The following is a 26085-nucleotide window of genomic DNA, read 5'->3' as shown; positions in this document are numbered from 1 at the left end:
AAATGAGACATCAAGTTTGACCGCGAACGTTGGTACGAGACAAAGGTCAACGCTTGGTGATGCGAAAATGCAGCCGCTCAACTTCTAGATAGTGGACAGACAAACAAAACCGGAGGCCGTCGGAGAAACAGGTTTGTTTGTTTGTTTGTTTGTTTCCATATGACTTTGTGTAAACAACATGGTAAGAGCATCTACAGAAACATTATCTTACAGGCCTCACAAATTTTTGAGAACAGACAAAATTCTGTGACAAACTCGCCGCGTGGTAAAATTGAGAACTTAGTAACATAGGATGTATTCTCTACCTTACCTCTCATTCACGTACTGAAGATAATTCGAAGTCTTAGAAGACATATGTGGGCTAAGCTCCATGCATCGGAAACGTCGTCAGAAACCGCGGCGTCGAAACTTTTGATGGTTGTAGATGCAGACAGAAATTCACAAATTGGCGGGAAGGCTGAACTTTCAACTTTGACCTACCTGGATTCTCGATTTTACTGCCCGTACCCATGACGTTGTCTATGTAGGATAGTCAGTCGATATCTCCCTCGTCATGTGTTGTATTCATTTCTTGAACGTTGTAAATGTTGTGTTTTATCAAGTCTTGTAAAATTTGCTCTGAGTAACCAAGGAGCTCCTTAAAGTAAAGTATACTAGTACTAGAGGGAATTGGAACAACTACTAATTGATTTGTACTGACTGGTAGACTTTGCAACTATGGCTATTTTCCCCCATGGCCGAATCTTTGAATAGAAAACTCAATAAATTTATAAGAGGGTATGGACGGTAAGTTGGTATTGCTGTCTTGACATTGAATTGATACAATATAGAGTGCTTTGTTTCAATGTACGCACAAAGAAAATTCTACGCAAGTAGCCTGTGTTTGCACTATCTCTCGCTGGGTGGGGTTAATGTAATAGGGTTAATGATGACCCCACCACCCCCCACCTCCACAGCTAGGTAGCGGCAACTGTAGGGCCAGCCGCTAGGAGCGCGATTTTAGTCAGGCTTTCTATTCATGAATACAAGAGAAACCAGTTACATAATGCCAGATACGAGACACAGTGTTGACCAGAAATATACTTGCTTTATTCACGTGGACATTCGGGCAATTTGATACAACTGGACAAATATTGATTTATAATTTACAGCTGAACCTGCAGTGACATGACAATAACTACAACAAACAAAGCATGGTGCGTACACCTCCACACAAGTTGACACAAATATATAGGTTCCTTAACACTCATCATAGCGTGACCAGTCTGCGCCCTGGAAAATAGCTATGTACACAAAAATTGCACTTGCTTTTTCATAAATAATCTGGTCAGGGATAAGGCACACGTTTAGAAACGACATCTTGATTGCTTCGAGTCGATTTGTAGCACAAAATAATGAATTTTGATTGCATCAAAAGGCTTGCTATTCTCAATTCACACAACAGTGCAAAGTTTTGAAAGTTATACACATAAAACGTGTCAAGTACGAACGTGTACATAGAATTCAATCACTGTGTCGACTTTTCAATGTGAAAACAACAAGTATCAGAAAATCCTGACTATGTTTTAGGCATGATAGCCACGGGATTCACCAACATGTTGACTCGGAGACATCCTTTTCGGCTTTTTTTCCTCCGACACACGTCCTTTAATAACTATGTAACAATTTCATTTCATGATCTATTAACATATCTATGATATGAATAGGATCTATCAACTGAAGAATACCACTCTATACCGCTTTAAAACAAATCCGCAAAAGAATTCTTTTTCTCTCAGAAGCAACAAACACAAATAAATGGAATTTGGACGGTTTAAGAACCGAATCAGCTAACAAACAAAGTATCATAGCAAGCATATTCAAAATTGAATAAATAGATAACATTTGCAAAACTGCAATGTTTAGAGGTATAACGTAGATCATTTGAGTCGTAAAATATACCACAAATTAGCAATAAACAGAACAACGTTTCCAAATTTTTAGATTTAAAGGTCCTTTTCAAAACGTTTATTGAACACAAATACTGGAACCTGCCAGCCTAGACATTTTCGTCAGCGATTCTTTCGATAAAATATTTCTTTCCAGGAATGGTCCCGTGGATTTTCTCTGAAAATCCTTCTATACGTCAAAACCTTTCATCGCGATGGTTGATTATTTTTGTAGCGTCTTCCCTGGTAGCCTGTGTTTACACAATCTCTCGCTGGCTGGGGTTAATGACCCCCTCCCCGTCCTAGGGCGGCGGCAATTGTAGTGCCGGCCGCTAGGAGCGCAATTTTAATCAGGCTACTTCTCTGGTTGTTGAATCGTATTGACCTCATAGTTCTGGGCGATACTCCTCAGGTAAGTCTGTTTTGTTGTACAGTTTGAGAGATAACGCCACGGTGTGAATGTACAGGTTGATGGACGCTCGCATCTCTGGTGTATACGGATCGAAATCGATGTGTTTGTGCCTTTTGAACTTCCCTTCCTTGTTCGCCTCGAGACAAAACATCCTTTCCTCGGACACGGGAAGGTCCAGGAATTGCAGAACCCGCCGGATTTGCCCGACGACGTCCCGCTGAAGATCCTCGTAGTACACGATGAGGAGGTTGCTGCAGTAGCGGATCCAGTTCATGGCGGTGTTCGTCCAGGTCTGCGACTTCCCTGTCACAAAGTCCACCCATTCTGAAGATAAAGAACACAATTATACTTCTGAATTTGAAAACAATTGCTTTCATGAGAAAATGTTTCTAATGCATTTTTTAATTTATTTTTAAAACATTTTCAGACTAATGGGCTTGTCAGACAGGCAGGCGTCTCTGAAAGCGTTCAGGCCAATGTGTAGGTGGAGTATACGCAGGTGCTGTCTGACCGCGTTATAGGAGTCTGGTTGTCAGAGATGCCTTCCTCTCAGAAACGCCCGGATGTCAGAGAATTCTAGTTATGAAGCACAGCTGTCAGAGAAGCTTGGATGTCAGAGAAGCTTGGATGTCAGGGAAGCCCGGGTGTTAGAGAAGCTTGGATGTCAGAGAAGCCCGGATGTTAGAGAAGCTTGGATGCCAGAGAAGCCCGGGTGTTAGAGAAGCTTGGATGTCAGAGAAGCCCGGATGTTAGAGAAGCTTGGATGTCAGAGAAGCCCGGGTGTTAGAGAAGCTTGGATGTCAGAGAAGCCCGGGTGTTAGAGAAGCTTGGATGTCAGAGAAGCCCGGGTGTTAGAGAAGCTTGGATGCCAGAGAAGCCCGGGTGTTAGAGAAGCTTGGATGCCAGAGAGGTCCGCATGTTATAAACAGAACAACGTTTCCAAATGTCATAGAAGCCCGGATGTTAGAGGACCCGGATGTCAGAGGATCCCTCCCATATGTCAGGGAAATCCCGGGTACCAGAAGAAACCGGTAGTCGGAAAGGTACGTTCTTCCCCCAACATCTATTTATACCACATTATAGCTACTATGGCGAGAGAAATCTCATTATTAATTTGAACAGGGTTCGTTCATAACGAACTGTATTTTGTATTTTCTTCGTGCTTTGCTGTCATTCAGATCGTCCACACATGAATCATATACTATTTTTAGAATCATACATAATACAATCATACATAGTCCAATTTTGGTTCGCTTAACGGTCTCTTCCCAGCGTAAAGAAGGTCTCAGAGATAGATCTAACCTTGTGACTGATACTTGGTCTGTCTGGCCAGCCCCGTATGTCCGCCATGTTTTCTGTTGTGCTCCGACACGATGGCGTTGTAGGGATTCCGGATGATCAAGATGCCGCTGTCAAACTTGTCAATGTGCGATCTGTCAAACCGGTGACTCTTCACTGCAACCGTGTTTCTTTTTAGCCAGTTTTCCTTCTCACCGATAAACCCTAAAGAAAAAAGACGTTACGAAAGGACATTCAATGATTGACACATGTTACAAGAAGTTGTGTTATTTAGATTTAGTTGAAATGATTAGGACTTCAAATAGAGATGTGGCTTCTGTTTCCCTCTTAATTCCATACGTCAAGTTAAATATTCTTCCAACACATAAATGCATACTTTGTAAAAAAACAAACATAACAATTGTTGAATCATCTTTCTTGCCACTGGCATCCCCAGAAGTACCGGCGTGGTCCCTAAACCACAGAGATTTACTCGTCCCAATCGTACTAATTGATGCATTATTTGTATAATACAAAGTAAACAAAACAAACTCGACATATTTCACGGAGGTTTGACATCTTGCAACTCTTGTTCAGCATGAAATGAGTAGAATCAAACCCTCAAAGTTAGTTGAAACTAGAGTTACCCTTGTTGAAGAGGTCCCCATCGTTGTAGAAGCTTCCCGTGTAGATCCCCGTGGCCTTCTCAATCAGGTGGCGGACCCAGGTGTTACCCGAACCAGGGAAGCTCACCAAGGCCGTCAGCGGGCGACTGTTGGTCGGCAACAAGACCGTCTTCGTACATCGAATGTCTGGGAAAATATTTTGATCTTAGTTTGTTTGAAACACTTAATACACAAGAAAACACACACATACTACATCGTAAAATGGTAAAAAGGTTCTAGTTTATAGATTTATCTGCCTGATACTTGCTCGTACATTGCTATTGGGTTTGGCTATTGAAAAATGACACGTTTTCCATAATACTTCGGTCTTAAAGAAAACTAGAAAGGCCGACATTTGCTTGAGAGCAAATACAGCATATTTCAGCCATCTCCATCATGCAACAATAGGCCTTGAGGTCGTTGGCCCCTTTGGCCATTGGAAAATGACCAAAAAAATCCCAAATATATCATTTTAAAGTGGTCCATGCCAAAAATTATACATGGGTCATTTGAATAGATATCTAGAGCACCCCTTTACCAATTTACGGGTCATTAGGTTGTAAATCGAGGGAACAGGAGCCAAAAATGTCCAAATTTTGTCAAAAAATGGCCATAAAATCGCAAAATTAAGCATTTTGTTGTACCGTATGGGAAAACTTTTATTGAATTTATGTGCACATAATTGAAGGGCACTTTTATACCAAATTTCAGATCATTTGGTTGTAAAACGAGGCTACGGGAGCCAAAAAAATGGCCAAAAATCGCAAAATTAAGCATTTCTTTGTACCGTCTGCCAAAACTGTTATTGAATCTAGGTGAGCATATGATCAAGGCACCTCTGTACCAAATTTTATGTCATTCGGCTGTAATACCAGGGTACAGGAGCCCGAAATATACATAAAAATTGACAAAAACCTCAATAAAATCATTTTAAAGGCAGATATGAAAAAAATGAAAAAAACACCTAAGGGTATTGGCTTACTCTACCATTGTGCCAAATTTCAAGTCAATCGGTTAAAAAATGGCGGAGTTGATTCGATTTGAAGATTTGACAGGAGAAAGAAAGAAAGAAAGAAACATTACGAATACAATATATTTCACCATACCTATGGTATGGCTGAAATATAATAAGTGATATAGTTCTGTGGTGAGGTATAGTGGCGCTTTTCAAGTAGCTAGCAGCAAAATCTAGCTTCAAAATCTAGCTTGTTTTTTTGCCTTGCACGCAAAGATCACCCATACGCGTACTATTTTCGATAGCAAGAGAGAGAGAGAGAGAAAGTCGCATAAGTTAGAAATATGCTACTCACCTTCTACTAGAGTCCTGTAGGCAGAGAAATGAGTCAGGCTACCACAGCTCTTTGCGCGGTCGTCAGGGCAACGGTGGTCACAAGTGTCGTCTGCAACCTGGTCCCTCAGGTGGAAGTGCTCGCTGATGTCCGCGCACTGGCAGACGGTCGTGTTGTACAGCACGGCAAATGTAAAGCTCTGGACAACCAGGTAAACATTTCATTAAGGCATAGTTTGGATAACAAACTACTTTGTACTCAACAAAGCGTTTAGTTCTTGAATGTAAGTTCATCTGTGACGGTAGTCAACATTATGTTACAATTCTAAGACATCCGTGCACAAAATAAAGCGCTTACCAACAAGCTTTCGATCGGTCCTCCGATCCTTCGCAAGTTGAAATGACCCAACACTTAAGACACACATCCTGAACTTCCAACCTTCCCTCAACAGAGACGGGGGTCGATACCGACTGCCAAGCACCTTTGACCATTTGCTGACGTCACACTTCCGTTCCGGATGTGTGATTTAGGTGTTGTGTCCTTCAATTGGAGAAGGATCAGAGGACTGATCGAAAGTTTGTTGGTAAACGCTTTATTTTGTGCACGGATATAAAGTCTTAAAATTGTAACATAAACCGTTTAGTTCCTAATGACCGTTTTCACCTTATTCAAAGCAATGATGACTGCTCTGAACTGCAGCTGGGTGTCGCTACCACTTTGCGAAGAATGCAAAAAACCATACAATCGTTGTTTTGACCCCAAACGTGACTGAGTTTATATCCCCCCTCATCACGGTTCATGGCTGGAGAAGATTGGCTGATCTAATCACTGTCTTTTTTTATCTAACGAGTGAAATCTATAGTTTTCTCTATCACATTCACGCTCGGAACCGCTTTCTTTACTCAGCAAGAGCGACACCTAGCAGAAGTGTGAAGTACAACAAGACCATATTAAGCCGATGAAGGTGAGCAAAACGTCAGCTAACACTTGGTTGACTTTTGTACCAAGAACTTATTTATCCAGTGGTGTTACTATCTCATTAGAACTATAGGCAGAATATTTCAATCTAGATCTGTAGTTTTATATCATTGGTTGATAATGCTATAATTGTAAACTTTATTCTACTGTTATGTATCAAATAATGAGCAAAAGACATACATGTAAGAAGCAGTGAGTTAAACATTTCTTAGGCGCTTGCCGTTCGTCGATCAGTGGCGGTATACTGAAGGCCTGGTCGAAGTCCGGCGCCATCGGGTAACACCCTCGGAAGAAGTTTTCATCTTTAGGAGTAACGGACGACTCTGTAACGGAAACGGAAATAGTGAACTTTGAACCACAGTAGAAATTTATATTTGGGGCAGCGACAAATAATCAGAAGACTAGATTCAATTTTTATTGGAATAACTACATGTGCTAGAATTGTAGATGGGCTGAGTTTTGCCTCTTTTTTCTGACTGACAAAAACAAAACCTTTTGTGGAGTGGCTACCATGTACAATTCAACAGAGCGTTCTAAGAAAAATGCTTCAAAGCATATATTGAGAAATGTACAGAACAGGTATTTAGATATTTTCAATTTCTATATTTTTGCAGATTCACATAATGGTTGTCTCGAGTTTGTTTTCCAACTATGATTAAAATTGCGAACATACTTTTTTTGTCATCCGACGATTTGACTCTCGGTAGAACCCTCTGATGTGGAGACGGCGGAAGCTCCAACCGATAAACGAAGACCCTGAGTTTCCCGCCACACGTCGAGGTTTGGTCAGCAACGCACGACGTGTTGCATTCTGCCATGGGAACGAGATCGCTGTCGCGATGCACCTCGGGACCGCAGTAGCACTCGGCACCGTACTCGAGCCCAGCGTACTCATATGACCTGAACGAGACAAACAGAATAAAAGGGAAAAAAATCATATCAAATTCATATCAAGACACAAAGTACCATCATAGCAATGGTATACTTGCGAAATATTTATTTATTCATCCTTCCATCCATCCATTTATCTATTAATTCATTCTTTCATCGGTCGTTCATTTATTAATTTCAGATCAAAGTACAATATGCCGTTATAGTAATGGTACTTATAGATATTCATTCAGTCGTTCATTCATTCATTCATTCATTCATTCATTCATTCATTCATTCATTCATTCATTCATTCATTCATTCATTCATTCATTCATTCATTCATTCATTCATTCATTCAGGAGCGAGTGAGTGAGTCAATTAGCAAACGTTCAAATTACATCATGAAATGATAAAGAACTTCTGGCGTGTTCCTGGACTTTTGTTTACGGTAAAACGCCCGAATCATGTCTTATATTCTGCGGGATAAAAACCCTTTACAACAACTAAAAAAGCGAATTACAAAACACGTGCATGCCTCGCTGCCTACATAAAGATGTATCATGGACTATTCCAAGAATTATTCTTTATTTGCACGCAAAGCTTGGAGATTGCGTGAGTAACAATTCCTTTGAGAATCCCACCAAGCACAATGGGTTCCCAAGATATTCAGATAGAGCCAGTAGAATAAGTAAGAGTAACGATGATAGCTGTAATAGTAAAATAAATCATGTTTTGTCATTAATCTTATCTGACTGTGGGTGATTTATGATCATATATGTTTCTTTCATATGTGCTATTGTTGCACGTGCATGAAAATTAATGAAAAAGCATCGTTTGTACGAATTTTGCAACGTTTGCTGAAGTGACGAGTTAACCAAGAAGACTAGATGAAAAAATTAAGTGGAACGATTACATGTATTAGAGTTGAAAATGGGATACGTTTTGGTTGGAAATACAAAACAAAAAACTAAACTAATTAAAACGCCAAGTTTTGGATTCAATGATTGTCTCTCAATTCTAGTGTACATTTTTTGACTGAATTGGCTGAACTTTTATTTATTCATGAGAACTAAAATTGGCCTGCAGGCCGCTTTCATTGAGGTCATCAGGGAGGTGAAGGTCAGATATCTTTGCAATTTCTGTAAAAAAAAAACAAGTTTTGTATGAATAAGACTAATCAAAACGACAAATGTTTTGTTCGATGACGTTCTCTCACTATTAGTGTTGGATTTTTTATTGAATTGATTGTACTTTATACTGCAGTCCGCTTTTCATTGAGGTCATGAGGGAGGTTAAAGGTCATGATCAGATAGCTTACCACTTATGTAGGTTTACGGATGTAAGGGTTTTATGTAGTTTGTTATGTAATCAAACACACAGATGCTCCACATCAAAGGGAAATCTAATGCACAAAATATCCACCTAACGTGTTGGCAAAACTATCTAATACCCAAACATAGCGTCACGCACATGTCAGGTATGACGCCATTCCATCGACCAGGTGTTGAAATATCTCGGACAAAAACATGACATATTGTAGTCAACGGGGCAGACAATTCATAAATAATGCATGCAATATGTTTATATAACAGTGTCTGTGATGTATTCTGTGTGGATTTATGGTGTGTGGGCGGTGGGATCTTTACCAACCCTTCCATGGATCAAACCGCGCATGCGCAGAACAAGGTGAAGGTCCTTGACACGTGAACAAAACATGTCCAGGATATTGTTATCCCAAACCGACCGATGGCAGGCACTGTTGTCCAAACAAAAAGGTTGTCCAAACAAAAAGTGTTCTCACCTGTTTTGCTTCCCCACCATTTTGTATACATGGTAAAGCTCAAATAAATCAATAAATAAAAAAAAACAGATATATCGCCATGTGTGTATCAAAGGCAAGCAATATTACAGCGTTAAAAGTGGGAATGTTATAATATTGACATCGTAGCACATTTACATCATTATTTCATTAATTGAGTCGGTAAAAACGGCGCAGGAACAAGTCGCAAGAGGATTCCTAATACCCCCCTCACATTAGGCGCGATTCGATCGCACGACGAGTCTAGGAGGTCTAAATTACGAGGAGGCATGACCCTGACGGAAAGGGGGAAACTCTGTCATTTCTTCGTCGGCAGCAGGGTCATGCCTCCTCGTAAATTAGAGCTCGCAGACTCGTCGTCCGATCGAATCGCGCCTAATGTGAGGGGGGTATAATCAAGTCTTATTTGGGGGGGGGCAATAATAAGGAATACCCTCGTGCAACTTGTCTCTGGGCCGTGTTTAACGACTCAAAGTATGAAATGATGATGTAAATGTGAGAATACAGTGTAGTAGGTATACTGCACATTGCCGTATTCAGAATATTTCCAATTTTAACGCTATGATAGTGCTTAGGATGCCTTTAAAGCCTGGTCGAGACAAAGCGTATTTGGATCCATGCGACGGCGTATTTCCATAAATTTGTAATGATTATCCCTTTTTTTCAAAACATGCGTCGTATCTGTGCCAACAGCGTTACGGGATCTTGCCTGAAAACGGTGATTGTTTTGCTAAGTTTGTCTCTAAGTTCTCGCAAGTGTCCTAGCCTGCACATGAATCGTTTCAAAAACAGCGTAGAAAAGGGTTTTGACAGAATTCAAATTATTATCATGTTCTTCGAAAATCGGGGAAAAACTAGAAAAAGAAACAAATCAATACAGCTTTGAGAAACCATTTCTTTCAGTTTGAGACTAAATGAATGGAACATAAACCAATTAAACATATTGCACCCCTCAAATGTTGGACCTCGGCATTCAAAGTGGTATAATACGATTAGAAGTCATCGATTAGCGAGTTAAGAAGCACTTTACTTACCACAAAGTGCTTTTTAAAAGGTACGTAAACTAATTATGCTTCGGTGAAGGATGTTGTTATAGATGCCAAGAATATGATTCAGTATGCAGAATATACAGTCCAGGGCTCGAAATACCACCTGCATATGCAGGTTAGTGCAGGTAAAATTGGAGCTGTGCAGGTATTTCTGGTGTCTACCTGCACCTAACTTACACTGGTCCATGTACTGGGTTTTATACATAAATTTCCTGTCATGCAGGTGTATAGGGATTGTTATTAGCTGCATTGGCTGTTTCCACATATAAAGTATAAAAGGAAAAAAATAGCAATGGTTCCTAAAAAATTTGAGTATGATCCATACTTCCTATATATTTAGACTAATGCAAGTAAAGTTTGTCTGGTGCAGGTAATTTTCAATGTTACCTGCACCAGTGCAGATATGCAGTAAAAGCCTTCGATCCCTGATACACCTATATGGCCTTGCCCTATTCAGTTACATTCTACACACAACCTCAAATATATTAATGGAGCAAATGTCATGCTGTGCTTTGTCAAAAGTACGGATGTAGAGCAAAGATACAATGTAGTTACAACCCAACTCCAGTGGTTGCTTAGAAGAGTTAAAGTTGGCCAAAATTGACTGATGTAGTTACAACCCAACTCCAGTGGTTGCTTAGAAGAGTAAAAGTTGGCCAGAATTGACTTAAAAATTTGAAAGAGGAGTTTTCACTGACTCTAAATTTTGGTCAGCATCCAAATATGTCTGAAGAAGACAGGACACAGGAGTTTGGCCGAATGGAAGACGTTATGTTTGTCTATCAAATAACACAGCTAACCCATTACTAATTCGTTAAATATAGTTAAAACCTTATGAAAAATCCCTACATTTTTATCCTTTAAGGTAAAAAGCTTGAAAACGTAATCATAATAGCTAAAAAGATTCAAATACTGTTCGAGAATTGCACAACAGCGCAATAAATTATATAAGGTTAGTAATATCCAGATAAGAGTAGCACTGTGAAAGCACCAATGTTTTGGTATCTCCATGAAAAACGGAGATATACTTTTGGGTGTGTCTGTATGTCTGTCTGTGTTTACAGATTTTGGTAGTCAACACAACTCAAAAACCTCTAGATGGATTATAATGATATTTGGTACGTGAGTAGGACAAGGTCAAATTTGGGCACCCTGGCATGCTACTTTGGTACTGCAGCAGAAATTCCTTTCTTTGTATCTTTTGACCCGGATGTGCTATTGTCTTGGTTTTGTGGTGGCAGATAGCTTGTGAAGGAATACGTGGTGTGTATTCTACCAAGAAGCTGTTATTTCAAGTTCTTTCTAGTCATCTATAGACGAAAATAAGATGAAGACTTACTTGTCTTTGCATCGTCTAAGGCACAGTTCCACTGTCATCTTTCGGTAGTCCGCGAAGAAGTCGTCCTGCAAGGCTCTCTCCGTGCGGCCGGGGCGGTCATTGAAGCAGCCAAGAGCGGTTACTGAGGAGAAATTCACGGTTGAGCTAAAGGCACAACCCGCCGTACATGCAAATACGTGCTGTCTACGTGCCCAAGCGTGGGCAATCTTTTGGTATCCGTAAGTGGTAAGTACCGCCTCCGTACAAACTCGTAGGGAATCCGACGGATTTGGTAGCACGCAGACACGCCGCAGAACTTTGTGTGCCGTGCGTTGACGTACTCCCTCCCTGCTCTTGCTAGTCGTTCCCCGCGTTTTCAGAAATACGTGGTGGACGTGCACGTGGCCTCCCAAAAATACGTGCGGACAAATTGCACGTACGGCGGGTTGTGCCTTAGCTTTAGGCAAGGTGGTATCTCATTGTACTTGGGGCACCGGTGCGGCACTGCGGGGTTCGAAAGATTACTCGACGAATTTCAAAGATAGAGGATCATCAAGAACGAATATAATTACGTTTTGTGTATTTTGTTGTCTTCTAAGTTATACTTTTACGTATAAAGAAATATAAAAATTATAAAACAAAACTTGGCGCAACAGTGCCGCAGTGAACAAACCCAGCATTGCCGCACCAATGCCCCAAGTGCAGTGAGATACCACCTTTAGACTAGACGAAGACTACTATGCTTCATACAGATTTTTTTGGCTAAGAACGTTTTAATGGATTCGGGATTACCCTGTTGACCGCATTAAGGTCATTATAGTTGAAGGACGTGGAGAGCAGTGAAAGAGTCCGTGTTGGCAGCTGTTTATAGTGTATATATTGTTTTGGTTCTTTTGTTTATTTGTTTAACAGGAGCTTAACTCGGTCCACCGTGACGTCGATTATTATTAAAGGTAGGGGACGTGAGGATCACACAAAACAGATACAGATATTACACGGCTGAAGTAAGCAAAATCCATAAACATCATATAGTTTATCCTTGTCCTGCTGCCTATTTCTTTGGCGAATTAAACCCCCAGAGTTGATGGATTAAGTTAAACTTGACCTGTTCTGTACTACTGCTGCAGATTTATTCCCCCATTCCATGGGCTTGCAGGGGTATATAATGAGAAATACCAAAAACTCATAACAATACCGTGACAAGGTTTAAATATGTTCATCTTGTATATAAACAGGCTCAGTAGGAAAAGTGGGCTAAGTAAAAGGCTACAAAACGTAATTTTGATAGCTAGAAAGATCCAAATCCTGTCGCAAATTGCACAAAGGCGCGATAAATTACATAAGGTCACAATATCCGGGTAGCACTGTGAGAAGAACAATGCAGAACTGATATTCTATGCCAATCATTTTGTTGTGGAAACTTATAAAAAGGCTGTAAACATGATAGCGGCTTTATACAGTGTGATGTGAAATTATGACACCAAATACAGTAATGGGCCTCTTAAACACGCGCCCTTAAATGCGGAGACAAGTCGTTAAAAGCTTTCTTCTTACCAAAATTCTATTTTTAACCAGACACTTCATGCCCTTGTGGCCCAAACTCCCACCTGAGTTGTGTCTACTTTAGGAACTGGCACACACAGGTGTTAATGTAGTCACGTAAAGTACAGCCATTAGTGTCAGACGTATAAAGTACTTTATGTAACCAGCGGTAAAATGCCGTGAGAGAGGAGAGGATGCATCTAATGTATAATAAGCTTTTTTTATGTGTGAGCTCTTTTTTAATGGATCCTACGAATGCCTGTAACTGTATACACTTTGTTGCCAAATTTATCAGTGAAAAGATGTAGTACATTTAGCTGACAAGCATAACATTACATGGTAATAGAATATGCTTGCTCGCTTTATGCAAGATGTATGAAGATGTAAGATGTATGAAGATGTATGAAATTCAAATCCTGGGTATCACCTAACCGCGCTTGTCTTCAATCGCAAGGCAGTTCCCGCGAGAGTTGGATTAGCGAGATTTGAATGGAGATAACACACATGGCATATCCGCTTTAGTTATGACTCATAACGAACTTCTAAACTTTAAAACTTTCCTTTGGTCTCTACCAGTTCTATAGGTTGGGTTGATAGTAGAAATCGACCGAAGCCTTCCACGGGAGTTTGATAGTCCTTTTTGGCCGACTTCTGCGATTTTATCAGCCTAGAGTCTGGAGTCTATATTATTGCCCCCATTTTTTTGGAGATTTTGATTTCGGTGTATCTGCATATTTGTGTTTTCGTGTTTTTGCATGTTGGTAATTATTTGAACACAAGTAGAGTTAGTGACAGGAAATGGGTGGAAAGAAATAGTTACCACAGAGGCCAGACATGCGTAAATGGTAGGAAGTGGAGTTCAGAGGTGGTAGAATTAATCATTTAGTCACAGCCGCCATTCCTCTTCATGGGGGGTCAAGGAAGGCATTGAGTTTGAGTGTAAGTAATAACGTTTTCTATGCATGTGCTTGAAACAATGCCGTAGACTGACATGAGGTCCTCAACCCATAGACACTAATGGCCTACTACTGATCAATGCATAAGAGAAACGGCTTCCACTGCTTTTAGAAAAGAAGTCAAACCCCGAATGCTTAGATCGAATCTCTCAGCAGTCCATATTATTGCTAGACCAGTCACTTGTTTGCACTTGTCACCATTGTTATCTATACCAAAGTCTTTTATTTTATGTATGTTTACTATGTATTCTGTATGTACCATGTTGCAATTAGCCCTCGGGCAAGAATTTACCAAATTAATAAACTTTCCATACTCTACCTAGATCTACGAACTCTCTCTGAACTCTGACCATTAAACATCGACTGTAACCCGAAGGTGCTGTACGTTCGATGTGATGCTTCTTCCGGTCATTTCTTCCCAAGTACTTCGGCCTCACACACGCTATAACCCCAGATTACCACTGGTGTCTGCTATGGACACATGCCAGCCCAGCTGGCAACTCCAGATAACGGGCATGTCTCAATCTAAAACCCGACAAGAGCCAGAGCATGTTCAGCCGATGCCTGGCAATCAGCGCGCAGGGGAAAGTTTTCGATTTTTTACAAATGAATCTACTGATTCAGGTTGGCCATGGAAGCTTTCTTTTCTTGCATGTGTTGGCTTACAGGGATTTCTAGTGTACAAAGAGCCGTCTGGAATAGAGAGACAGCAGTGATTTCACAGGGAACCAAGCATTAGTGAGATATGGTGCAGTGACTGGCTGCGAATTAGACTTTACAAATTCCTTTCAGCACGATTTACGTAACTTTTTGTGCTCTTGCTCGATCAGACAATTTGACTAGCTGCTTCGAGAAAGAAGTTGTCTCAAGTTCAGTGGGCGTAATACTTTCAGCAAGTTTGCAAAAGAACGAGGTAAAAAAACGCACTGTTGTTGAAATAAGTTTAAAAAGGATTCAATGGCGGAGGAAGGTGTGTCATGATTTCTTTTTTTAATTTTGGTACAGAAGAAACTGTCTGAATTTTCTTTCAAACAAGTCAATGTCATAATTACCACGTTGATTGAAAAGAAGCTGTATCATTCTGTCCAGACTTGCCATTATCGAAATATGTTTTCCATTTTAAACTTTTCTTTGATTTATCCATATACTGTGTACTTGCTTTATGGTATACTTTATATATGTGCACGTAATCATATCTGACAAGTAACATGTGAATGGGATTTTCAATTCCTAATGAAACCTGTCAGGGGATAAGAAATGGGTCATTTAAGGACAAAGGTTTTCTGTCGACGTCTTATTGATTCTCTGTCAAGACGCGCCAAGTTCTTATCTCAGAATTTTGTTAATAAATATGGCCTAAAGGCGCCTTTGGTCAGCCTAATAATAGACCAGCGAGTTGACCGGACTTAACCTGGCTGCCTTGACCTGCCAACGGTCCATATAATGGACGAGACGAATGGACAGAGGGACGGGCTGACGGACGGACGGACCGACCGACCGACCGACCGACCGACCGACCGACCGACCGACCGACGGACGGACGGACGGACGGACGGACGGACGGACGGACGGACGGACGGATGGATGGATGGATGGATGGATGGATGGATGGATGGATGGATGGATGGATGGATGGATGGATGGATGGATGGATGGATGGATGGATGGATGGATGGATGGATGGATGGATAAAATGAGAATGAAGGGATGGTTGGAGGGATGGATGGGTTGATGGATGGATGGGTAGATGGGTAGATGGATACATGGATGTATGGATGGTTAGATAGGGAGGGGGGTTTGGATAAATAGATGGAGGACTGAAGGATGGACGGACGGACGGGCGTACAGACAATAGTACCATCTGCACGATGACCATTTTACCGTATACAGTACATGCGTTTGTGAGACCGTTCATTCCACAAACTTTTTACAACGCGGCAAAAGGTGAAGTTCCTAGAATCGAACCGATCCCGTTATCTCAACTGCACATCCCAATTTGGAGGGGCATTTTGAACTTTAGGGCAATTTTCAAAAGTTAGATGCACTATCAGCACAGTGGTCCAAGCTTACTTTCTGTTACGTTTAAGATGCACACGCGTAATACACAGTCCTTCCGTGAGAAAGGATTTAGTAAAAATGGCAAAGCAAAGCGGGCATGTTCGCAAGGTACATTAAAGGCAGGTCACGCGATGCTATCGTTCCAACAATGTCACCGTAAATTGTTCAATTTGCCCGCATAAATGGCCGAGATTTGCCGCTAATCTATGGCAACACGGGGCAAAGTGAAACCCGCGCCATTAGCGTAATCCACGTTTAACACGAGACCGTGCGGGGCAGGTAATAACGTTTTACTTGCTGCCCTCAGCAATGCCGGGTGACCTTGAAAAATTGCCCCCCTCCCCCTTTTTTACGGCGCGGGTTTTCAAACCGTTGACGTTGGGAAACCAGTTGCCGACAAGGATCAAACAGTCTTTCTTTTGTAACAAGGCTTTGTTCGTACGACAAATCAACGATTGTCCTAGAATTGCCCTCGGTTCTGAATTGATCGTGCGACCATCCTACAAAAAAATATGACCGGCCCATACCATGGTATTTGGTAGAGGTAGAGGCACAATAATGCTCAGTAGAGAAAGGTAAAGAGAAGAATATACCATATAGGCTAATAAAAACAATATTTCCATATCTTATCCACTTAGATACTGATAAAAATTCATTTTTAGTGCAACTAGGCAAAACTTGTATTAAAAAACATATCGGTTCTTTTATTATGCTTTAGCTTAAAATCAATGGGAGTTTGTTTAGTGTTAAATATTTTGCATTTATAGATTTCAACATAATTTGCTGTGACTAGTACTTGTGCAACAAGGGTCCTCGTCCATTCAGTATTGTTAGGCCTTGAACCGCAACCCATACATTAAAACAACACTTTTGTGACACGGGCATATTTCAAGCCATCTGCTACTTGAAATAGATGAAAGTGTTTTCAAGTGCAGATTGAATAGTTTCTTTATCTTATAGTATAGTTTCTGAACTTACAAGTTCATAAAAGCGGCTGCTGAGAAAGTTGTCCTGATACGACACGACTGGAATATGTGCTTCTCAACTAGTGCTTCAAGAGCGCGGCATTTTGCCAAGCTTCTTGTATACAGAGCACTTGGCGAGCTCTCGATTCCCCATTCATAGTGGCCAGTGAGAGGTTTTCAATCAGTCGAGTACCCCTTCGGCTTACCAAGTCATGTGCGAAGTTCGGACCAAAAATAGCGGCCGTTTTCTGAGAAAAAGTGCTCCCGACGTATATAACGCATGACTGAGTACTGCATGCATTCAGTAGGAGTAGCGTGGAAAACGGATTTCTCCAAACGAACGTCATTTCGTTAACTGTCTTTTGAGAAGTTTTCCGGCGGGCGTTCATGGCAAGTTAGCGGTGACGTCATCAATTAGAACCTTCACGAGTCTATCAGTTTGTAAAGAATAGAAGTTGACAAGGCATAAAATGTAATTAAGAGTTGTGGGAACTCTGTGGGCCCCGAGTTAAAATACACGCGAAGGGGGACCTGAAATGAGCAACTCAATTCCCATGATGGCATTTTCTATTTTGTCATAGATTGAACTTTGTCCTTCACCTTGGCAACAGCCTTCGTGCACATTAGGCGGTACCGATTTGTCTATATGGATGACATCATCTGGAAATTCCAAAACTGATGCGAGCGTGCGAATAAAAAAAGTTCGGCCCTCCAAAAGTTGCATTCATTATGGAATCTAAGTGGTCTGGTAGGTTGAACTAATGACAAACATTAAGTATTTGATACCGAACAATAGACGCTTTATTTTTGTTTTCACAATTCTTCTTTGACATTGGAATTGATGTTGACATTAGTGCATGTTTCCCGATATATTTTTCTTTTAATCTACGACATGTATTTGCTCCTTTTACATCTGCTTTATACGATTCAAAGCATGGTTACAACTTTTTGTTTTATTTTTAGAAATGGACGAAACTTGATGCACGCGCGGATGTCATTCATATAATCAAATCAACATGGCCTCACTGCCTTCCAAATGATATACTGAATTGAATGCAATGCAGCCAGGCTACTGCGGCAGCATATAAGGGTTGACCGAACTTTACCCAGACGTTAGACGCCGAATAATAGACTTCTAAAATGTCAAGAGTACGTAGGGCTATTATGATGATGATAGGGCGTACGAGGAAAGCGTTTTCAGCCAGCGCAGAAAGACTTATTTCAAGATTCTCCAAATATGCAGAGGCGTAAAGACTTTTCAGGGGAAAACTTGGGTTGGGTCAACATATTAAAAACAATATAAGTACATTATTATGTTTTATTATGTTTACTGGTATGATCTGTCTTCTTTCTTCTTCCGCCTATGTCCAATCAGAGCTTAGGTCAGATATTAGCTGATATTGCAAATGTAAGCATTTTATTACTCGCACACAACACTATAGGGCGGGGCTATGGTATAGTATTGTGCGCGAATAGCTTGACAAAATGCTACGGGGAAACATTCTCCGTTTTCTCGAAAATGTTGAGTTTCAAGTATCCTTTATTTTAACCAAGAGGACATGGAATCCTATACTCAAGTGATAAACATTGGTCACTTCTCATTGTTTGATTGCTTGCGGGAGAGGAAGTTTTGAAGGGAATGTCCAAACACAGAAATATGCGACTTTATTTCTTCTCGGATAATCTGAATTCTGAAACGATTTTTCTGCCCAGCGCGCCCTTGGCCTTTATTCTGTCTTCGTTGCGGACGTTTGCTTTTACAGCCGTTTCGCAAGACATCGTGATGCATCTTAAAGACGACTGGGATTTAAAGTTTAAAGGAGCGGGGTCCCTGCTCGTGTTTTACGCAGAAGTCTACATCACATGGCTGAACAGGTGGATGTTCCCTTTAGGTTTGCAGTTGCAGCCTCCGTTGCAGTCTTCGGAACTGGGTCGGCTTTTGGGGTGGTGGTGGTGGGGATGGACGTTGGTTCGCGATTTTCAACGCTGGCTATGTTCTCTTCTAGTTCTAGTTCTAGTTCGTAATCCGCAAACTTCCCATAGGAATAGTGGAAATCTTGTGCCGGGAAAGAGAGTTTACCCAAGAAGGGAGTTTGCTGTGGAAGGGAGTTTGCCGTGATAGCGAGCCTGGGGCAAAGACGTTGAAAAATGGCGACTACTCCCCCCCTTAAGAGCCAGCCCCGTTACGAAGACTGCAACGGAGGCTAGGATCCATGCACATCAATGTCAGTGAACCCTCAAAAGCATAAACTCATCACCAATCTTGGCTTTCTGACCCACTCCAAACGTGAGAAATATTATCTGTAGTTGGGAGTTAGACGTGAATAAGGTCATCTGTGGTTGGGAGTTGGTCGGCGAGGTTGCCTACTAGGCTTTTAAATTCGTCTGTTAAAGCCAACAAAGAACTTTGACAATACAAATATATAAACTCGGAAGGTCATGTTCTTCTAAAACACATGCAAACAAACCCAAAAACATTACCTCCCGTGAATTAGTAGCCTCGTCCATTGACCCCATGACCTGGACTGTCATATCTGATTAACGACTTTGTTCTACCACCTCTAAAATCTACTTCCTGTCACTCCTGCAAGTCCTCCTCTGTAGTTATACACCATTTTTGACTCACTTTCTTGCACTCGACCGCCAGTGTTTTCAAATTACTGCTAACACCAAAGAACACAAACATCCCGACACACCGAAAACATAACCTCCGTACACGCAGACAAACAGATAAATCTAAAACCATGCTGTGTCTCTAGCTTTGTTGTTGGTATATCGGATATTATACACCGAAAACATAACCTCCGTACACGCAGACAAACAGATAAACCTAAAACCATGCTGTGTCTCTAGCTTTGTTGTTGGTATATCGGATATTATACACCGAAAACATAACCTCCGTACACGCAGACAAACAGATAAATCTAAAACCATGCTGTGTCTCTAGCTTTGTTGTTGGTATATCGGATATTATACACCGAAAACATAACCTCCGTACACGCAGACAAACAGATAAACCTAAAACCATGCTGTGTCTCTAGCTTTGTTGTTGGTATATCGGATATTATACACCGAAAACATAACCTCCGTACACGCAGACAAACAGATAAACCTAAAACCATGCTGTGTCTCTAGCTTTGTTGTTGGTATATCGGATATTATACACCGAAAACATAACCTCCGTACACGCAGACAAACAGATAAACTTAAAACCATGCTGTGTCTCTAGCTTTGTTGTTGGTATATCGGATATTATACACCGAAAACATAACCTCCGTACACGCAGACAAATAGATAAACCTAAAACCATGCTGTGTCTAGTCTCTAGCTTTGTTGTTGGTATATATATCGGATATTATATCTTCACGTCAAATCCGCTGCTAGGTCTCTACGCTCGACATCTTCCCTTGTCAGTACTAGTCATGTAAAAGCACTTAAATCTAACAGAATTACCCTTGACTTTCCGCGGCATGTATTGCATCAACAGTCTGACACCTGTTGCCAGCGGTTCTGTGATGACTCCACACAAACCCCGCGCTCGAATCAATCAAAATCCGATTTCGGGGAATCAAATTCTCCACAGGGCAATTTAAAGTAATCTTGGTTCCTGGAATTCGCTGAAACATGTCTATTAGACGACGGGAATGAGTTGTTCCAAAGAACTTAAAGCTATTGAGATGCGATTAGAAAATAATGGATGAGGAGGGTGAATAAATGATATTCACAGATAAAACTTAAAGAATATACCTGATACCGAAAAAGCCAGGGCTAGTGCTCAGATACTACGAATAAGTCAGAAAAATGCTGAAAAATTCACATGCTTTTAGCTTGTACTTGATGTTAAGCTTATACTTTTACTACATTGTACATGGATTTATTGTATGCAAGTTGCATTGTATTTGCCTGGCCAATTCTTATGCCGGCTAGCTAATGTAAAATAAGCATTGCAGCTCTAGCTGTTAGTTGATTAAAGCGACAACAAGTTTGACAAAACTTACCGTTAATTCCTGAGATGATCATTTTGACCCCTGTCGGGAGTTCCCTTCTTGTGCTCCCGTTCCCCTCGACCCCGCTCTCACGGCCCTCTGTCGGCGGGACGGGGTTCGTCTCCTTCCGGGCGGGGGCCATCACGTCGCCCGATAGACTGTCACTTCCCTCCCGCGACTGCCTCGTCTCAGCTGTATCCGACTGGGGCGCTGAGTTGGAGTCCCTGCCGCTCTTTAATAGCCTCTCGCGTACCACCAGCCCTTCGCTGGGGATCGTGCCGCCGCCGAATCTCAACGCACGACTCGGTGCGTGAACGTGCCCGGTCATGTAGGTACACAAACACAAACCTAACGCTAGAACTAGCAACAGCGTTCTTCTGTTCCCTATGGCCCGTCTGTACAGGCGCTGCAGTTTGGTCAACAAGCGGGCCATGGTCGCTCGCTCCTCCGCCTAGCTGCGACCCTGCTTGGCATCTACCTCATGTGCGACCTACGAGAGAGAGAGGAGGGAGAGAGAAAACGTAGGAATACGAATGAGATGGTTTGGCACAAGCGGTAGGGAGGTGAGTGAATTATACCCCGGGCCGGATGGGTTTTCTCTCGCCATCTGACGCACGGTAGTATAGTACGGATGGCCTGAGGCGCATGGGCCGGTGTCATCCCCCAACAGATTGTATATATACGACACGCATGACCTCCCCCTCTATAACACGCTACGGGGATCGTCCCGACTTCTCAATGTACTTCTCTAAAAAAACTGCCATCTCCTTTAGGTAATTTTCTTAACCTTGTGCATTACACTGTCACAGTATCTCATTTCCTTACATTCTGTATTATGTCAATATTTTATTTCATTTCTTCTTCAGAGAGTATTGCATTCGTTAATAAGAACCTTTAACATACGTCATACAATAAATCAACGACGGTATTATCAACCGAGACGGACGCAAGTAAGTATAGCATCACGTCTACGATATGGGACACCATTTCCCAACTTTCAGAAAACGCCACATCTATAGCTCAATTCTACCATAACACAACAAAAAGACAGACCAAAATATGGAATAGGAGCTTACAGTAGTTCTTAAACTATGCGGGCTACAGCTGTGTGTACTTTTTTTCTGAATCGTTTAAGTTGTCAATATTTTTCTGGGCATTTAAAGATTATTTTGCATACGCAGGTTTTCTTTTATGCAACACATTGTCATTTTTTACATGGTGATTGACATGTAATCGCTAATTTTGGCACAGCTGAGAATATTTCTTTGCGGTCCACCACTTGATTGACGTCAGCAACCATAAAATATCGATATTACTTTCTCTTTTTGAAGAAGAAAAGTGACCAGTACGTAGGGTCGGTGACACAATTTCGTGTACCTACCAATCATGGACGTACAGAAGTATCGCGCATTACTTTTGATGAGAGTTGAGGCCATTTTGATTTGATTATATGGATGGCATCGGTTGATTCGTATCAAAAAAGGTCTCAACCATACTGTAAACCTTACAAAGTACAATACGCAAAATGAGAAAATATATTCCATAACGTTAGGTTGAAAAATGTTATTTTGGAAAACAAATACTAATGTCATAGAATGTCAATTTCAAGGTCAAAGAAGTGAAGAAACAAATTAGAATTCTATTGTTCAGTATACCATACGCTGTGTGATTTGTTCATTAATTGAACCATCCTGACCACATAGATTTCATAATGAAGGTAGCTTTTTTGGCCAAACATTTTTTTTTTAATATTCGCACGCGCGCATTAGGTTTTGGGGTCCCATGGGATGTCATCCATATAATCAAATCAAGATAGCCATAAACATATGGCATAGATAGAAAAGATAGAAATGGATAAATAATTTGATATTTTAGGTCAGATAATAGATCAGCTGCAGTTGACAGTTTGATATTTAAAGTCAGGTAATAGATTAGTTGAAGTTTCCCCTTTCAGAAGAATTATTATAACATTTTGACCCTTCTAAACCACAGGGGGACCAACTGGACAGACCCACATTCGCAGGGCAACGTAACGTCAGCGTCATGTTCGTGTACAGCGATTCGTGCCAAGACGTGGTTATCCTCTACATTATCGTCTGAAAGGCATTTCTCTCTGTCAAAAATACTCGTTACACGGATGCAATATAATTGGAATGACGCCATCAGTCTTGTGAAATTGAGTGTATTTGCGTAACGCTTTTCTCGTAGTGATGCCCTATGACGGCATGCTGGACGAGGGTCACCCCCTCCATGACCTGGTGCCGCCGGCCAGAACTACAGTCACTGGGAGGACTCTTAGAAACGGCAATGAACTTACTGTGCCAGCTGCCCGGACACAGAGACTGAGAAGGTCGTTCTTGTACCAGGCTATACGCCTGTACAACGAGGCTTGATACTCTGCGTAGGACGTTCCTGTCCTTGACTCCGGTGTTCCTTGTGAAGTATAATGTACAACTTTGTATAGGCGTTTCTGTATCATGTACTGTAATTTGTTTAATGGATGTATATACATATATTTTGTAGTCGACATGTTGAAAATTTGTACAAAATCAGTGATATTCAGTTTGTTCTTACAAACTGCGATGCTGATTCTTTTCTGAATAAACGAAACGAAACGAAATTACCTACTTGAACGTCCATCATATGTTCCTCTGAAGTTGAGTTTGTAGTATGCAACGTTATACCTTGCTTTTTAAAATTTGCTGAAATCACCCAGCTTTTTTTTCAAAATAGGGGATTGTGTATCTATTATGTTCTCCCGAGTGCAAATGCAACATAAGGTTATGTATACAATATTCAATTATATACATATAATCATCTAAAGAGAGGGAGACAGACAGACAATCTTTTTAATTTAGAAAAAAAGGTCTAGTTGTATACGTCGTGCAACTATTTGGTCGTACGACATGTTTTTCAACGTTTCCTGAGACGATCTTTTTATAACAAGACAGTGGAACTACTTACTAAGATATAGCTGGAAATGAAATGAAAAAAAAAACATAAACCGGTGAAAAATACTACTTTCAATCCACATAAGCATACCGTAAAGGAGGAAATATTCGCAAAGGTTTTATGTACGTGGTTTTCACCTTGACCTTCTCACTGTCAATATTTCCCCTTTAACAGTAAAGAAATCCTACATGCCAGGCTCATAACCTCCGCGAACACTACATTTTCTCGCGGAATTAAATCCTCACTTTCCCATCTTACATTACACCGATGTATACTGACTTCGATATCACGACACGGCGAATCCATACGTTGAAGGATACGTACTAGAAAAAGAGGCTACTAGAGCCCATATAGCCATGCATAACGTAACGGTTAGTGGACTAGCAGGATTTTCAAAGATAACGCCGACCATCAGAATGGCCTTTAAAAGCCAACGCTACACCCATGACCATCTCTAGCTGTGCTCTGTATATGCACGTTTGCCCAGTCTTCCTATACATCAGTAGAGGTTGGGTAAGGTGACGCACATGGAGCATATGTTACCGGCTTTTCGGCTACGCAGGTCTCATGGTGGTAAGGTGGTTTACTACTATCCCAGCGGCTTTCTAGCACCCAAACTCTACAATCTGAGAAATATATCAGGTAAACGTTATGACAAAATGTAACATTACTTCTCCCGTTTGGGATACAAAACAACGGGTCAGTATACGATTTAGTAAGGCGCCTTAGCAATGTTACATTCACTCGTTACAACACACATAGCTACTTGTAACAATAGCGCCAGCCAACCGCAAAGCCTAGCCCAAGCCACTACAGAAAACACACAGAAAACGAAGGCAGAAAATAGCGACGGCACCGACGTACGGGAGGACAATATTAATGGCCCGTTTTCGCAGAAGTGACGGCCCAGTCTTACCTAGTCATTTGGGGGGATTGGACGTCGAGACGTGGAGCGAATCAATCTTTGAGCGAGAGAGAGGGAGACAGGGTTTTAGACTGCTGTAGTAGAGCCGTACATGGCGGCCGACACCTGTCTTACATGCCCCGTTATCGGTCTCATTAGCATATGAATAGAAGGTCGCCTCCATAGCGTGACTGGACAGGACGGTGGGGGTATCGGGTTACCCCGTGTTGACGTGCACCTGAGGGAGTCAGGTATAGGTATGGACGGACATGACGCCATAAGGTCAGGACACAAAGGTCATTTTCACATCACGGACAGACTTGAACGTGGAAAGTATTCTGAGATTTCCAACGAATTCCGCGACTTCTGTTGGTCAAGTTAACGTTACCACAACCTCTCCGAGTTTAGGAAACGTCCTCAAAAACCATTTCAACTTAAGTCACAAAATATACTGTGAAACTATATAGCGCTAGTTCACCATTATCCGTGGGGTAACTTATATCCGTTATTTTTAACGACATGGAAAAAAGTCATCTACAGCCCAAAAACGATATAATCTTAATAGTTTTTCATCGTTTTGTCTGCTATTGTGATAAGTTACCAATATGTTGTAAATCGGCATCATGAGCAACTTTCTTAGTACACAGTAAAGATCATTTATTCATCAATGACGTGAAAATACATATTTTAAGAACGCTGCTGGACCCGCCACATGTCCAGCATAAGGAAAATATGTAACTGCAAAAACAAGACAAACATATCAAAAATTATAGCTCCCCGTAAATTAGTAGCCTCTTCCACTTCCATTGACCCCATGACCTGGAACGTCTGTCACGTCTTATTAATAGCTAGTTCAAAACATTTGAACTCTACCTCCTGCCACTAACACTTTCAGACCTTAGCGGTGACACAATCTTCTCACTCACTCACTCACTCACTCACTCACTCACTCACTCACTCACTCACTCACTCACTCACTCACTTCCTGCCACTCTACTGACACTGCATTCAAGTAACTACGAACACACACACACAGAACACAATACATCCAGACACATTGAAAAAACACAACACAAAATTGAATAACCTTTTTGTTCTCTGCAATACGTACCA

The 26085-nt window shown here is 41.3% G+C and overlaps 1 protein-coding gene across 1 annotated transcript; it reads right to left on the bottom strand.

Moving 5' to 3' along the window:
- Positions 1–1061: 1061 nt before the first annotated feature.
- Positions 1062–25127, bottom strand: LOC118426263 (WSC domain-containing protein 2-like). The gene is made up of 9 exons (XM_035835540.1): positions 24985–25127; positions 21129–21606; positions 11631–11751; positions 7224–7450; positions 6731–6873; positions 5594–5771; positions 4266–4430; positions 3643–3843; positions 1062–2664 (listed from the first exon to the last, which is right to left on the bottom strand). Exons 2-9 carry the CDS (start codon positions 21547–21549, stop codon positions 2315–2317), a joined length of 1806 nt encoding a protein of 601 aa, XP_035691433.1. The 5' UTR covers positions 21550–21606; positions 24985–25127; the 3' UTR covers positions 1062–2314.
- Positions 25128–26085: the final 958 nt, after the last annotated feature.

This window comes from Branchiostoma floridae, chromosome 11, assembly GCF_000003815.2.
Source record: "Branchiostoma floridae strain S238N-H82 chromosome 11, Bfl_VNyyK, whole genome shotgun sequence".
Classification (NCBI taxonomy): domain Eukaryota; kingdom Metazoa; phylum Chordata; class Leptocardii; order Amphioxiformes; family Branchiostomatidae; genus Branchiostoma; species Branchiostoma floridae.
Note: the sequence above shows the minus strand (reverse complement) of the source record. Positions and strands in the feature narration are given on the sequence as shown.

Excerpts from the sequence above, each read along its gene's own strand:
- LOC118426263 (XM_035835540.1), bottom strand. The coding sequence starts at position 21,549 with ATGGCCCGCTTGTTGACCAAACTGCAGCGCCTGTACAGACGGGCCATA. Across the intron at positions 11,752-21,128 it reads GATCATCTCAGGAATTAACG|TAACCGCTCTTGGCTGCTTC; the intron begins GTAAGTTTTGTC and ends ATTTCTCCTCAG. Across the intron at positions 4,431-5,593 it reads CTACAGGACTCTAGTAGAAG|ACATTCGATGTACGAAGACG; the intron begins GTGAGTAGCATA and ends ATATTTTCCCAG.